Raw genomic sequence first — 13,957 nt, forward strand, 5'->3', positions numbered from 1 at the left:
ATGAAAAGTTTAACTCATTGCTTATGAAGAAAATTAACTGCAGGTGAAAATTCATATAGCTGGATTCATGAGTTAAGGATCCAGCATATAGCCTACTTCTCTTCATTCTTGTCCTTACTCACTATTGCATTTTTAACAGAGGAAGCTACTATTTGGCAGGAAAAAGCATGACAGAATCTGGCCCTATGTAAATAGTGATTTAAAGTTCAGAATGAACATATTGCAAAGAAACCCCTCTAAGGGATTAAGAAAGATTATCTCTGCTCATTGAGTATGAATAATGGCTGGCAGACTAACATTCCCTCCATCAGTGAAGAAAAAGGAAGAGCTGCAGCTAGTTATAGATGTACTGTGGCCAGTAAAAGCTTGTACTCTGGTTCTCCGTTTCTCACTGACATCACTCACTGATTATTTTTTTCTGTTTTAATTAGGTTCTGTCAGAGTGATAAACCCTGCCTAAGACAGCAGCAGAATAAAGGTCACTGTCTGGACTGCCAGGCCTCCAAACTGACAAGTGTTAATAAAGGTTTCAGCTGGGAAAGGTCAAACGTTAAGAAGTCCAACTCAATTATAATGAACTCAGTTGATATTGTAGCTACAAAAACATAACACCTCTAAGTAGCTACTCAGCTATTCGGACATTGACTGTGCACAAACGACAGCATGTTTGGCATTAAAAAAAGAAAAGAAAAAGAAGAGAGGACATGAACTCATTTCTCTGTCATCTCAGGATGTAGAGTTCATAGTTTTAACTGCAAATAATTTTTGGTCACAATAAAAATTCGTTTTTTGAGAAACTTCCCAGAAAGTAAAGCCACTTAGATGGAAGAATATTATGACAGGTCATCTTTTAGGCCTCATAGTGAAAGCAAACACTAGAGAAGAAAAAAAAAAATGCCAAAAAGGTTGCAACATAGGCCTGCTGGATGGTCAGGGCAGGCCAAATACTGCATCATGCTGAGGAGCAACAGGGAGCAGACCATGAGCCTGCTCCCCTCCCCTCCCTAGCAGATGGAGAGGGAGGCTGGATCATACTCCACGCCAAGATGTAAAGATGGGCACGTTATCCCTGAGTAGCAGATGAAGAACGCATCCTCAAGTTCCCCAGACCCTTACAGCATTGAGCTCTAATCTAGACTCTAGTTTAAGAGGCACGGACCTCCCTGTGTACCCAAAGATTTATTTTTTGTGAAGTTACAAACTAACATTTGCCAAATTGTTTGGCTTATCAATTTTAATTCTCTTTATGTCTTTACTGTAACCTGAGAAACGCTTTCATTTCAGTGGCAGCACCGCACTTAAAGAAAAGACGAAGGCCCTGTTACCATCTTTCTCCACGACTTAGGATCTCAAGAGACAGTAATCAAATTCAGCACTCAAGATTTCTCACCAAAGCCACTACAGTGTTTTACATATACACTAGTTAGGACTGAAAGTTTCATTGTAAAATTCCAGCTAGCTGGTTTCTCAGCTGGTATGAAACAGCTGTGCTCCACTGATCTAAGCTTATTTCCACATCACATGAAAACAGACACCACACAGCTATGAATGTATTCCCTTACAATATAAGGATGTTCAAGCAGCTACTGAACATACCATACCAAATCTATGTTCACAAGGATTTTACTTTGAACTTGTATTGGTCAAAATTCTTTCTAGGGATGAAATTCAGACCTAGGGCTGGGTTAGCCCCTGTTCTGTTGTAATTGCTCTGCACGTTTGGAGGAAGAGAGATACATGTGTAGAAAGTGGAATTGCTTTTCGTTGAAAGATTCATTAGGTATACTGCAAATCTATAGAAATGGTAGCTTTTGCAGGTAATTACTGATTTTTAATTTTTTAGGTAAATAATATTTTGGCAGTGTAAGTTCACAAAAAAAATTCTGGAAATAAGTCTGACAGAATCGGATATCGTATCACTAGTCCTGGGAGGGCCATATTTCCAGACTCACCCCAACCCATATTGCAGGGTGGAGGTTCAATGACTTTGTGATGGATATGAAAACATGATGATCACAAAAAATGTTTTATGGTACAAGGAAATCCACATCTGATTTATTGGATGAGGAACAAGTTTTATCTCTCAAAGAACAGTTTAATGAAGAGGACTCCCTTCCCTGAGAATATTTCAGTCATCAGCATTTTTGCATTTAGATCTAGTTTTTGAAATATTTTCAAGGAATGCAGCTTTAACTGTTGCATCTGTTATTCTCCCTGTGATGATATTAATGTCAGGCATCAATTAGCAAGGATGCATTATTTGTGTAGAAAAAAGGTTTAAGTTACAGTTTATGCCTACAACTAGACCATGGGACTCAAGGGAATACAGAGGTGGACAATGAATGATTTTATACATAACTTGTGTTGACACATTTATTCTCTGCTTGCATTATAGCTGTATGCATGGTCACCTATTTTACAGGCAGGGCATGCAACCATTCATTCCTGCTTACACTCATACTTTCTCAACAAACAAAAACATTTTCAGATCAATGTATTCAACTGAATGCATTCATAAATATGAAAACTGAATTCAGCTTAAAATGAAGAAACAACAACAAGCAAACAAGAGAAATTCAATGCAAACAGTGAAACTGTTACAACCTTAATTCCTAGTGTATCTGTTCATGCAGTGGGTAGGTGAAATAGTAAAATCTGTCTCCTAAAAACGGAATCCCTGAGGCTGCCATCTTTCAGGTGCAACTGTCCACCACCATTGAAAAACAGAGCACATAGTACGGATAGCACTGTTACTTTCACAAGTGATTTGCCTAAGCTGCTTTCTTGTATATGACTTGTAATCTGAAAGAACTGTTAACTGAACAAGGTAGAAAAGGCAAAACTCCAAGACATTTCTGAGTGGAAAAACAGAAACCTCCATTTCTGTGGGCTTCATTGTCTACAGCTGAGCTTTCAGACATCAAAGCTCTGACTGAAGCTTACCCTGAGCTTGAGGTATTTGCAACTTGTCACTCCACATTGACTCTCTGATGTCTAACAATATACACTAATGCTTGAATTTTTCTCCTTGCCAGCTCACCTGGCAAGGACAGAAGGGAAGAAACATTGTCAGCAGGCTAGCACACAAAAAGGCTCTGTTAACAATGTCAGATGCTTAAAAATTAGCCCAAGTCCAGGACTTAGAAGTGCAACTCATTCCAGCACGGTCTCCTTGTGAGCAGGATTCATGTGATGTAAACAGACACTCTCGCAGCTCTCAAGAGTTAGAAAATCTGAAACAGACTGGACCTACCTGAATTAAAGTTCTGCTTAATTACAGCAGAAGTAGGATTCTGTCATTTAATGCATTTCTCTATGTGTTACATTCCTTTTGGAAAATAATCACTGTTTTGTTTGGAAGCAACTCTGCAGTTACTCTTCCACAGCTCAGAGAGGACAGCAGCTAAAAAGCCAAGTCTGTCAGACCTTAGTCTTTTGGAGCTTGGAAACAATTAGCAGTAGGATCCACATATTTTCACCCATATGTGGAATTCAGGGAATTTGACATGTCATCTAATTGTTGAACTTCAGAGTGTCAGAAAAGAGACCCAGATCCAGTTTACACTCTGTGGGATGGCACAGGTACAAAATTTGTTGATATTCCATTTTCATTTGGCAAATGCGAGTTTAGTCTTAGTGCTCCATAACATTCAGAGATAATACGACTTCTCTTCAACGCAGGAGTAACAATGAGTCAGTAAAGTGAAAAACGTCTTACTGAACAGGTAAACTCTCAGGAAATATGCTAGAACATGTAGCCTTTATGTTCTCTCTTAATTGGAGGATTAAAGCCTTCAGAGTAGGACTTGAAATCTTTAAGGAATATAATTATGAAAATGCTGTTATTTGGACTGTGTTGTAAAAATGCATGTACTTCGGGAATAAAGAGAATTTTAAAGGCAGATGTGGCATGAAACCAGAAAAGCACAAGTTGTTCCAGATGTACATTTCCTACTGAACAATCACATCACATAAAAGTAGTAACAGTGATAAATTATAATAACGTTTGTTCCATCAAAGATTAGTAACTTTATAAAGCATGAAAATAAAGATATTACTCACAGCCCTCTTCAAAAACTTTCTTTTATTTGCATCATACCAAAGTACTTTTTGCAGAAACTTTGCCGTATTTTTAGAAGTTGATTTTTAAATGAAATTAAAGTGAGGAAATGGTCTAGTAGCTCAAAAACAGGCTAGGAGATTCCAGAGAAATGGAAGAGCATAATTAAAGGACAATACAAAGCCTGTAAACGTGGAGTGATGCAAGAAGACAGACAAAAAAGAGTCCAATTTACCAGGGCTCCTACCAAGGCTATGTGACTATATTCTAAGGGTACATTCTATCTTAGCAGAATCACAATGCTGGAAACCCATAGTTTATATGAGAAACATTACTATTGGGTTTAGGTACTAGCCACCAAATTTCTAGGTTTTGAGGGTTTTGCACAAGGTGACAGCCATGACAAAAAGTGAGGGGTCTGAGTCACATGCAGGTAAAGGGAAGGGATAAAAACCACAGGGGGAATCACAGGAGTCTCCATTTGTTTAAGAGCCCATTCAAATGAGAGATGTTCCAACCCACCCCTCTCACTCACCCATACCATGTGAATCTGTGACAAAACAAACCACATTTGAATGTACAAACATACAGAAATGTTTAAATCAGCATTTATCACTTGCTATTATTGCAGCGCTTGTGTGTCAGAACAAGAACTAAGTGAAGATAGTACTCTGTGGTGGAGCCTGGCACATGTCACCGTTCACAAGAGTAGCACTCTTCTAAAATTTATGAGATAAATCTTGGTCTAATTTAACTAAGAAGAACTTTTCCTTCGAATTTTAATAAACAGCACTTTAAGTAACTGCTACAGATGTTAATAAAGCTGGAATCTCACTCAAGGCAGAGCACCCTGCTTAACATGACCTTCATAACAAAAGCCAAAGAATCTGACTCACTAATCCTTGCCTCAAGCACAGAAGTATTTGGGAGAGACAGACAGTAGCCACCCGATGCAAGTAGCTGCAGAAGTTGTGTAGTTAAGTTGCTAGGGATCATAACATCTTTATTAGCAATTAGTAGTCTCTTTGTTTCATGCAGCTTGATAATTCAAGGTGCAGAACACTGTCCCAGCTACGTATTCCCATTATTCAAGAGCAAATCAGCAATGCACACGAGGATACAGAATTCAAGAAAATATTGAACAGAAAACCTAATTCAAAGCCCACCAAAAGAGGTTGCCAGGAAAGTATTCTAGATTTGCAGAACCATTATACCAGCAAAAATCGCTTATACCACTGGTCATAAAAAGATAAAAACGCAATCTACCCATACCATTAAAACTGATTTAGTACAGTTGAGTACCCTTTTGAAGCCTTCAAGTGACATAACCTCTTAAACTGTTTTAAATGCTCAGGCAGCCTGAGTGTTGGCACAACTTACCATGCAGCCCGTTGATAAGCACGCAGCACTCTAACAATACAAGCTGCTAAGGAACTGATCATTCCTCAGTGTCTCCTGTGGCATAAAATATGCATTTAGACACTGCAGGTGGGCACAGAGATGAACACATAAACACATCCAACTGAAATATCCTCAGCAAGGTTCTCAGAGCTAGGTACATAGAAGTAGACTTCTAGGTCCTCTGCTACGATCGGATGAGGAATTTCTCAGCAGGTATGACTGATCCCAGAAATAAAACGCACGCTTCTGATCCTTAAAAAGTGGTTTGGTTTCTATCCTTCTCCAGAGCTGCGGAAAGACCTGGAAAGTCTCTTCTCTCCCTAAACCTCACCCGTTTCTACACAAAGCTGCAAAACATGGGGCAAGTTGCAATGCCACTGTGTCTCAGAAACACAAGCGTGTTCAGACTACGAAGTCGTCTTCAGGGGAGTGGAAGGCCATGGGGTAGGAGATAAAGACACTCTAGAATGAGTTTCTTTCATCTTCTCTCTGAAAGAGGCAGCATTTAAGAGCTTCTGTTCACTTTGTCCACTAGCATGCCTTCTGCCCACCACCCTTCTCTTTCCTAAACGTACATCACTCTTCAATGAAAGCTTGCTCCACAGTTCAAATGTTCTCCAGAACAATCCCAAGATGCTCAAGTTAGTCTGACAATTCACTTTCTTGCACAGTACGTTTTCTTCTGGATACTCACTCCAGTGACCCAGTCAAGGGGAATACCGTGTCGGTCTGCTCCTGAATGCGGTAGTGCAGACAGTCACTGATCCAGTTGCCCGCAAAGTAGAGAGAGAAGTGCCTTTGCATACTCCCTGCACCCTCTCTGTTTTTAATCAATGAAAAACATGAAATACAAACCCAGCACGTTTCTGTTTTCTTCCACTGTAACAGTAAGGAAATCGGCGAAGAGCAGACAGAGAGCAGCTGGTACAAAAGGCTACCCTTGCTCATCAGCACGTAGCTACCAGGCTTGCAACATTGTCCACAATAAGGATTCAACATGAAGGGACACCAAAGACTCCCCACAGCCACCATTAAGGCTTTTCACCTCTGCACATACTAGATTTTCCAACATTATTTAGAACACACTAGTTAAAATCCTCCTAACATAATCAGTACAACAAATAAAACAACCAGCACTGTAGGCTTTCTCCTCGGGGACAGTAAAAGAGATCTAGTTCACTCACAGACCATATCATGCTCTGTATAAGCAGAAATAAAACTGGAACTACTCTGTTGACTAAACTGGCGTTATTCCAACAATACACTAATCAAAATGAGATCACAAGTTAACTCAATATATACAAATAGTGACAGCTGCTGGTTTCTATAGCAAAATATAGTAAATAATTATCATCAGAAATACAAGCCAAAGCAACACCTATGATTCAATTACATGCTTCCATGAAAAATACAGGTTCATAATGCTCAGTAATTCAACTCAACTAAATGAATGACATCCAAGCAGCAACACCACCAACAAAATACTGTCTCAAAATCAATCACGGAAGCAACAGAAATTCCTACTTATTTTTTTTTTAATTAAACCTCCCCTGTTTTTAAAGAGTTTTAATAAAAATTGTTTTCAATATCTTCAATATAATATTAAAGAATATGATTTTTCTATCAGCAGTGCATATAACCATAAAAATCAAAATCTTACTTAAGTCACCAACAACCCAACTTCTATCCATTAAGGTGATTTAAGCAGAATCTCAGTCTTTTCTTACATAAAATTCAAGTAAGACAATCTAATCCATCAGTAATGTCCTCAAGATGGCCTCATATATGAAATGAATTAAACACTCTCAAATATTTTATTTTTTCAAAGTGGCAAAGACTCACTACATCCCAATCATATTTCCCAGATGGTGTCATGAACCTCTTAACACTTCATTTCCATCATGTTCTATGTCTTGAGAAATCTGTTTTCAATCTTTCAAACACAAACAGGGCCTCCGCCCTCTGTCCCCTGATGCTAGATTCAGCAGTCCCCAGCCAACATATTCTTCATATTCTTTTTAGGGTGAATAAATTCATCTCCTTCCTCATCAATCACACAGAAATCTTCAATGACACATTCATGTTCTTCAAACCTCTTCATATTATTTATGCCTTCCATAAAGAAATGGAGGATATGCATTCATCAGAAATAAGTAGCTCCAAGTCAGACTAAGAAAAGCATCTGCAAAGCTGGCCTGACCCTACTCTTGCTCCCAGTGTACTGGAGTTGTACAGACCTAGAGATACTGGTGTTTTTATATTTCACCTAGAGACCTGTTAATCCTCAGCTCTGCTTGCTCACAACAAAGAGCTCTAGAGGCATCTAAATTCAGTACTGAGGATTTGGCTCAGTGTCTGTATGTGGAAGAAGACAGAATGCATTGATCTGAGTTGAAGCTCTAGAAGCTGAAATTCTATCTTTATACCTCCTTTGTCTTGCATCCAGTCCTTCCATTTTAGCAAAATGTTCCCATTGAGGAGAGTGTTTTTCGTCCCTCAAGTGCCTAACAAACAATGACTTTCCATCCCCTGTCATTGTTGCTTTTCAAGATCCACATTGTACTTAACAACACATAATTTTCTCTCTGGTGACAGAGTAAGTCATTCACTGTAATCAAAGCATTCTGGGTCTCACTTTGCGTAAGAAAGCTAGGACTACATAGACCACCAGAGTCCCTGAATCCAGTGCTCTGCATACACAATTACCCATACATACTGACTTCAGCAGAAGCAGGCTTCACAGAGCATCTATCTGTTCCATGTAGCCCTATCTACAAATCTCAAAACACATTCAGCAGCCCATAGTAAGCTCCAGAAGTTGCCATAATTATGATGTGTGACATTTGAATGTGAAATTCAAAATTTTATCTTTCTTGTATACTAATGCCAGAACTTAGAATTCCAATGTTTGTCCACAAACATTTCAGTATTTGTCCCAGAGTGCCTGTGTAACAAAATTAACGAAGAATCGGTGGAGCTGACCGGACTGTAAACAAGATTTTTGAAATCAGTGTTCTCCCAGTTGACCACGAGACTGCAAAACCAGGTCCTTCTTCATTGTTCCTCTTTCTCACAACCCTAGCTGCACAATGGCTGGGGTTTTGACAAGTTCTTTTCAACACCTCTGCCTGGGAGCCTAGTGAGTTTGAGGAGTGAGAGTTGTGCGTTTGAAGAACCCCAGCCAGAGACAGGAAACAAAAGTTACTCACCACTTGACATCTGGTAGATTATTTAGGATGAAGGTCTGCATTATGACAATGAACTCTGCTCAATGTTTTCAAAAAACATTCACGAGTGCCCCAGTTCCAGGAGAAGATGCTGGGTGCTGGATTCCAAGCTGGCAGACGTACTTGTCCTACTGCCATTGATGCAAGTGCCTAAGCTCCAAACAAAGTTCCTTGCCCTTTTATGTTAAAATTCCCACTGAATTGCAGCGAGAATTTCCCTTTGCACTACGCAGGTTTCGAGACTATTCATCTGAGCTGCCTAAAGTGTACTTTACAGTGCTTCGTTCTGGTCTGGGATTCCATTTTGTGCATTTAAAACTTAGGTCCTTCAGCTTAACTTACAGAACTCGGTATCTTGCCAGATTCATCTCTATCTCACTTTTGTGGAAGCTGGAAAATGAAGTGTAAGAAAGGAGAACACAGGAAACTGGTAAGCAGTTTTACCATCACCTGCACTGAGCTCTAGGGCTCCATTCCTCCTCCTGTCACAGACTTGCTACCTCGGGTGAGGCAAGTCACACCTCAAAGAGTTGTGCTCCTAAACTGCATCCAGAGGATCTCACTTGAAGAAAGGCTGGGCATTCGCAGCTATCTCTAAACTTGAGCATTTTACATACCTGAAACACACACAGTGCCTTATGTGGAGAGCTGCCCCTCCTGTCATCCCCAAAACACCTGCTGTTCGGTATTTCAAATCTGTAGCTTTTGTACTGATTTATGACTACTATTGGTAGTTCCCCTGCCTACAAACCAGGGGTATGATTGTTCTCCATCTCAGAGGGAAATCAGGTCATTACAGATTAATTACTTGGTTTTGACTTCTCAGTAATAGGTTTTGCATGAATAAATTACACTGTCCTCGGGTCTGAAGTGTGACATAAACAATGCACAGAGCCAAACTGCAGCTTTGCAAGGAGGCAACAGAATACTTAAGAGCTGTTTACTAAGTTAGCGGCATTCATTACATACGTCAAAACAAATGTTACGTAACTTCATCATCAAGTAATTAAAGACTGCACTCCATTGTATGTGTACCGGGATGGGAAATTCAGTCTGTATGGGCAACTGTCCATCTGGTATTTTAAGACTTCCTAGTGTTGCTTTTGCGACCTTATAAACGACCTCTTAACTTCATCTTCATGTACATTAGACGTACAAAATGACTACCACCAGTGCCACCCGCAGCGGGGATGGATGCCAACTTGCAACCAAACGCGTGTCATTTCTATGCTACTATCATCTAAGTATCACATGCGAAACAAATCCAAACTCACATCTCTCATCATTTTCACTGCTTCCCTGGTCCTTCCCAGCTTTCTTGCACACATTGCCAGCCTCCTCTTAATATAAACTAACACATTGGTGTCCCTTCCTGTATAAGAGGAAAAAGAAACAGCATTAAGATAAAAAAGATAAAACAAAGGTTCATTTAATATTCCAACACAAAAGGAAACATAGTTTTCTTGATATTTTTTGCTATTCATTATCATCAATGCTTTCACAATAATTTTAATAAAAAATTACAAAAATCTGCTGATTTAGATGTGGCATACCATCACTGAAACCAGTGGAATTACTCCAGATATACAGTGGTATAAATAAGGACCCAGGGATTGGCTTTACACTAATGAAATACAAGCAGATCTGAAGGTACAGAGAACACTATAGGGTAGAGCCTATAGAGTAATCGAGTGAAGTAAGGAGAACCTCTACGAAGTCAGCATTGGCACAAAACTCTGTGGTCACACACACACAGCATTGAGTTACTTACCAATTCACATATATGGTTAAGACAAGAGCATCCATGAAAATGCACATTATATCCTGTCTTCTTTGTAAGTTACAATGTATATGCTTGTTAATAGGAGATGTAGCGAAACTATTCCTCATCCTCTAACAGTTTTTTTTCCTTAATGATTTGAAGAAAAGAAAAATACCCTGAATTTTCTGTTTACAGAGCCTTTACTTGTTACTCAGTTATCATCTTCAAATTCCTCACACTGCTAATTACGGATGGCAAATTAACATGTTTCAGATATGACAGCCCTGTGTGCTGGAAGATGCTGTAATAGCAAAGATGACAGAAACTAAACAGCTGCAATAATTACTCCCTTGGAGAATTCTTACTTGTTTCATTTCTCATTCTCTTCCCTATAACTCCAATGTGAACTCTTGACACGCTTCTGGACAAAGAGGAAACGTGCCGACAGCTAATCATCTATAAAATTACTGTATTGTGAAAATGTAAGACACCTGCTACAAATTATCTTTGTGTGTAGTATGCAGTCTGTAAAGATTTTAGTCTGTTCCTAACATTTCAAGTCTTTCATAATAAGAACGAGATGTGCTCTGAAAACATTCCAAGTATCTACAAATTGTTTTAAAGCCATGATTACAATTTTCAGATAGATTAAGCAGCAGGCTGAAAAGTCTGACTTTAGAAGAAAAAAACAAGCAAGGGAGGGAAGGAATTTCTTTAGCTGTATTTTATATTAGGTAATTCCTTATCTCTGTATTGATTCCAATATATTTAATAAACAATTTATTAGTTACATCTGTTTCAACATGTTTATGTAGTAGTGTAACTAAGAGGTATACATTTCAGGCCAAGCTTCTTTTCAGAAGGAATGGTCAAAAGGCATTTACTTAATATGAAATCAAGATAACATTTCAGGTCAAAATTTTCTGAGGTGACTAATGGTTTGAGGTGACTAACATGAGCCACCTTAAAAAGAAGACTGCCTGCACTTTCTATAAACTAGCACCTTTTGAAAGAGGTTAAGCTGGGTACTCAAAGTCACTGTTTACTCTGAAAATTCAGTCTAACATAAAATACTGCATGCAGGAGATGGAATACATGACTGAGCAGAAATACAGAGCGATATGCTGTTGTTCAAGAAATTACAAGTGTTTTTCACCTGTAAAAGATGAAATGCCCACTTTTTATAGAATCATAGAATGGTTTGGGTTGGAAGGGACCTCAAAGATCATCTAGTTCCAACCCCCCTGCCATGGGGAGGGACACCCTCCACTACACCAGGTTGCCCAAAGCCTCATCCAACCTGGCCTTGAACACTTCCAGGGATGGGGCATTTACAACTTCTCTGGGCAACCTGTTTCAGTACCTCACCACCCTCTCAGTGAAAAATTTCTTCCTTATATCCAGTCTCAATCTCCCCTCTTTCAGTTTAAATCCATTGCCCCTTGTCCCATCATCACACGTCCTTGTAAAAAGTCCCTCTCCAGCTTTCTTGTAGGCCCCCTTTAGGTACTGGAAAGCTGCTATAAGATCACCCCAGAGCCTTCTCTTCTCCAGGCTGAACAGCCCCAACTCTCTCAGCCTGTCTTCATAACAGAGGTGCTCCAGCCCTTGTATCATCTTCGTGGCCCTCCTCTGGACTCGCTCCAGAAGCTCCATGTCCTTCTTGTGCTGGGGACTCCAGAGCTTAATGCAGTATTCCAGGTGGGAACTCACAAGAGCAGAGTAGAGGGGAAGAATCACCTCCCTCGACCTGCTGGCCACGCTTCTTTGGATGCAGCCCAGGATACGGTTGGCTTTTTGGGCTGCCAGCGCACATTGCCGGCTCATGTTGAGCTTCTCATCCACCAGCACTCCCAAGTCCTCTTCCTCAGGGCTGCTCTCAACCCATTCTCCGCCCAGCCTGTACTTGTGCTTGGGATTGCCCCGACCCACATGCAGGACCCTGCACTTGGCCTTGTTGAACTTTATTAGGTTCTCACAGGCCCACCTCTCCAGCCTGTCAAGGTCCCTCTGGATGGCATCCCTTCCCTCCAACGTGTCCACAACACCACACAACTTGGTGTCATCTGCAAACTTGCTGAGGGTGCACTCGATCCCACTGTCCATGTTGCCAACAATGATGTTAAATAGCAGTGGCCCCAGTACTGACCCCTGAGAAACACCACTCGTCACTGGTCTCCACTTGCACACTGAACTGTTGACCACAACTCTTTAAGTGTGACCATCCAGCCAATTCCTTATCCACCGAGTGGTCCATCCATCAAAATCATGTCTTTCCAGTTTAGAGACAAGCATGTCATGTGGGACAGTATCAAATGCTTTGGATAAGTCCAGGTAGACGATGTCAGTTGCTCTTCTCCTATCCATCAATGCTGTAACCTCATCATAGAAGGCCACCAGATTAGTCAGGCAGGATTTGCCCTTAGTGAAGTCATGTTGGCTGTCACCAATCACCTCCTTATTTTCTATGTGCCTTCGCATAGTCGCCAGCAGGATCTGCTCCATGATCTTGCTGGGCACAGAGGTGAGACTGACTGGCCTGTAGTTCCCTGAGTCTTCTTTTCTTCCCTTTTTAAAAATGGGGGCTATGTTTCCCCTTTTCCAGTCAGTGGGAACTTCACCAGATTATCCCAAAATCAACTTTAAGGACCAGAAATGGAATGACGGACATCTCAGAACCATGGAGTAACTGCAACACCATGGTCCACGGTCCTTCCTCTCTAAAGAGTGCTGAGCTCTCCACTTTTGTGAACCATGCAGAAGTCCAGCATATAATCAAGAGAATCCTACTTGAAGTTCCTGTGACCAAGGCTCCATCTGAGGTTGCAATTTCTCTAACTTCTGTGGGTGTACACTGACATTCTCAAGGGGAAGCTGGGTGGTACAGAGAAGTGTAACGACCCAGCCCTTCCTGAAGCCTCTCCTGAAGCCACAGTCAGAGCTGGCAGACACTTGCCAACCCCTTCTGCTCTGTGGCAATGCACTTAATTTTGTGATTCAACTGGTTGCTTCCTCTGCTGTAATACTGAAGGTTCAGGGTGTCAAATTTATGATGACAGTAGCCACCTAGCACATACAGGTTACAAAAATACCATACTTACATTTGCCTGCACAAACTTAACCAGGTTATCTGGGACATAAGCATTGTGACAGTGTTTAACTAGTCTTACTAATTGTAAGACTAGAAAAATGGCATTTTTCACAGAATTGCTATCATTTGCTGCGCTTAGGATGGATTGAGTGTACAAATTAAGCTTTCACAGACAACCATAAGCCTGCTAGAGCCTGAAAATTGCTTCAAGGGCTCAGCTGCTCTATATTTTTTATTTTCTCCAAAAATAAGCACATCATTCTAAATATCATTTCATAACCAACTAATGTTTAAAAGAGTATCCCCAAGCTTTATAAAACCTCAGGTTTTCAGGTATAGACTTGCATACACTTTTGAAACCAAAGATCACAGACAATTTCACTATGTACAATTTTTATCAGCAATCTTCCAATTAT

At 40.3% G+C, this 13,957-nt stretch overlaps 1 protein-coding gene across 1 annotated transcript in view; it reads right to left on the reverse strand.

Annotated features, from left to right (window-relative positions):
* Nucleotides 1–13,957, reverse strand: part of ST7 (suppression of tumorigenicity 7) — a 163,115-nt gene that overhangs the window by 40,782 nt on the left and 108,376 nt on the right. The window contains exon 8 of the mRNA XM_086609757.1: nucleotides 9,963–10,060. Within this exon, the coding sequence (XP_086465883.1) occupies nucleotides 9,963–10,060 (98 nt within the window). The remainder of the gene's footprint in view (nucleotides 1–9,962; nucleotides 10,061–13,957) is intronic.

The sequence above is a fragment of the Tauraco erythrolophus genome, chromosome 4 (assembly GCF_009769465.1).
Source record: "Tauraco erythrolophus isolate bTauEry1 chromosome 4, bTauEry1.pri, whole genome shotgun sequence".
Lineage (NCBI taxonomy): Eukaryota > Metazoa > Chordata > Aves > Musophagiformes > Musophagidae > Tauraco > Tauraco erythrolophus.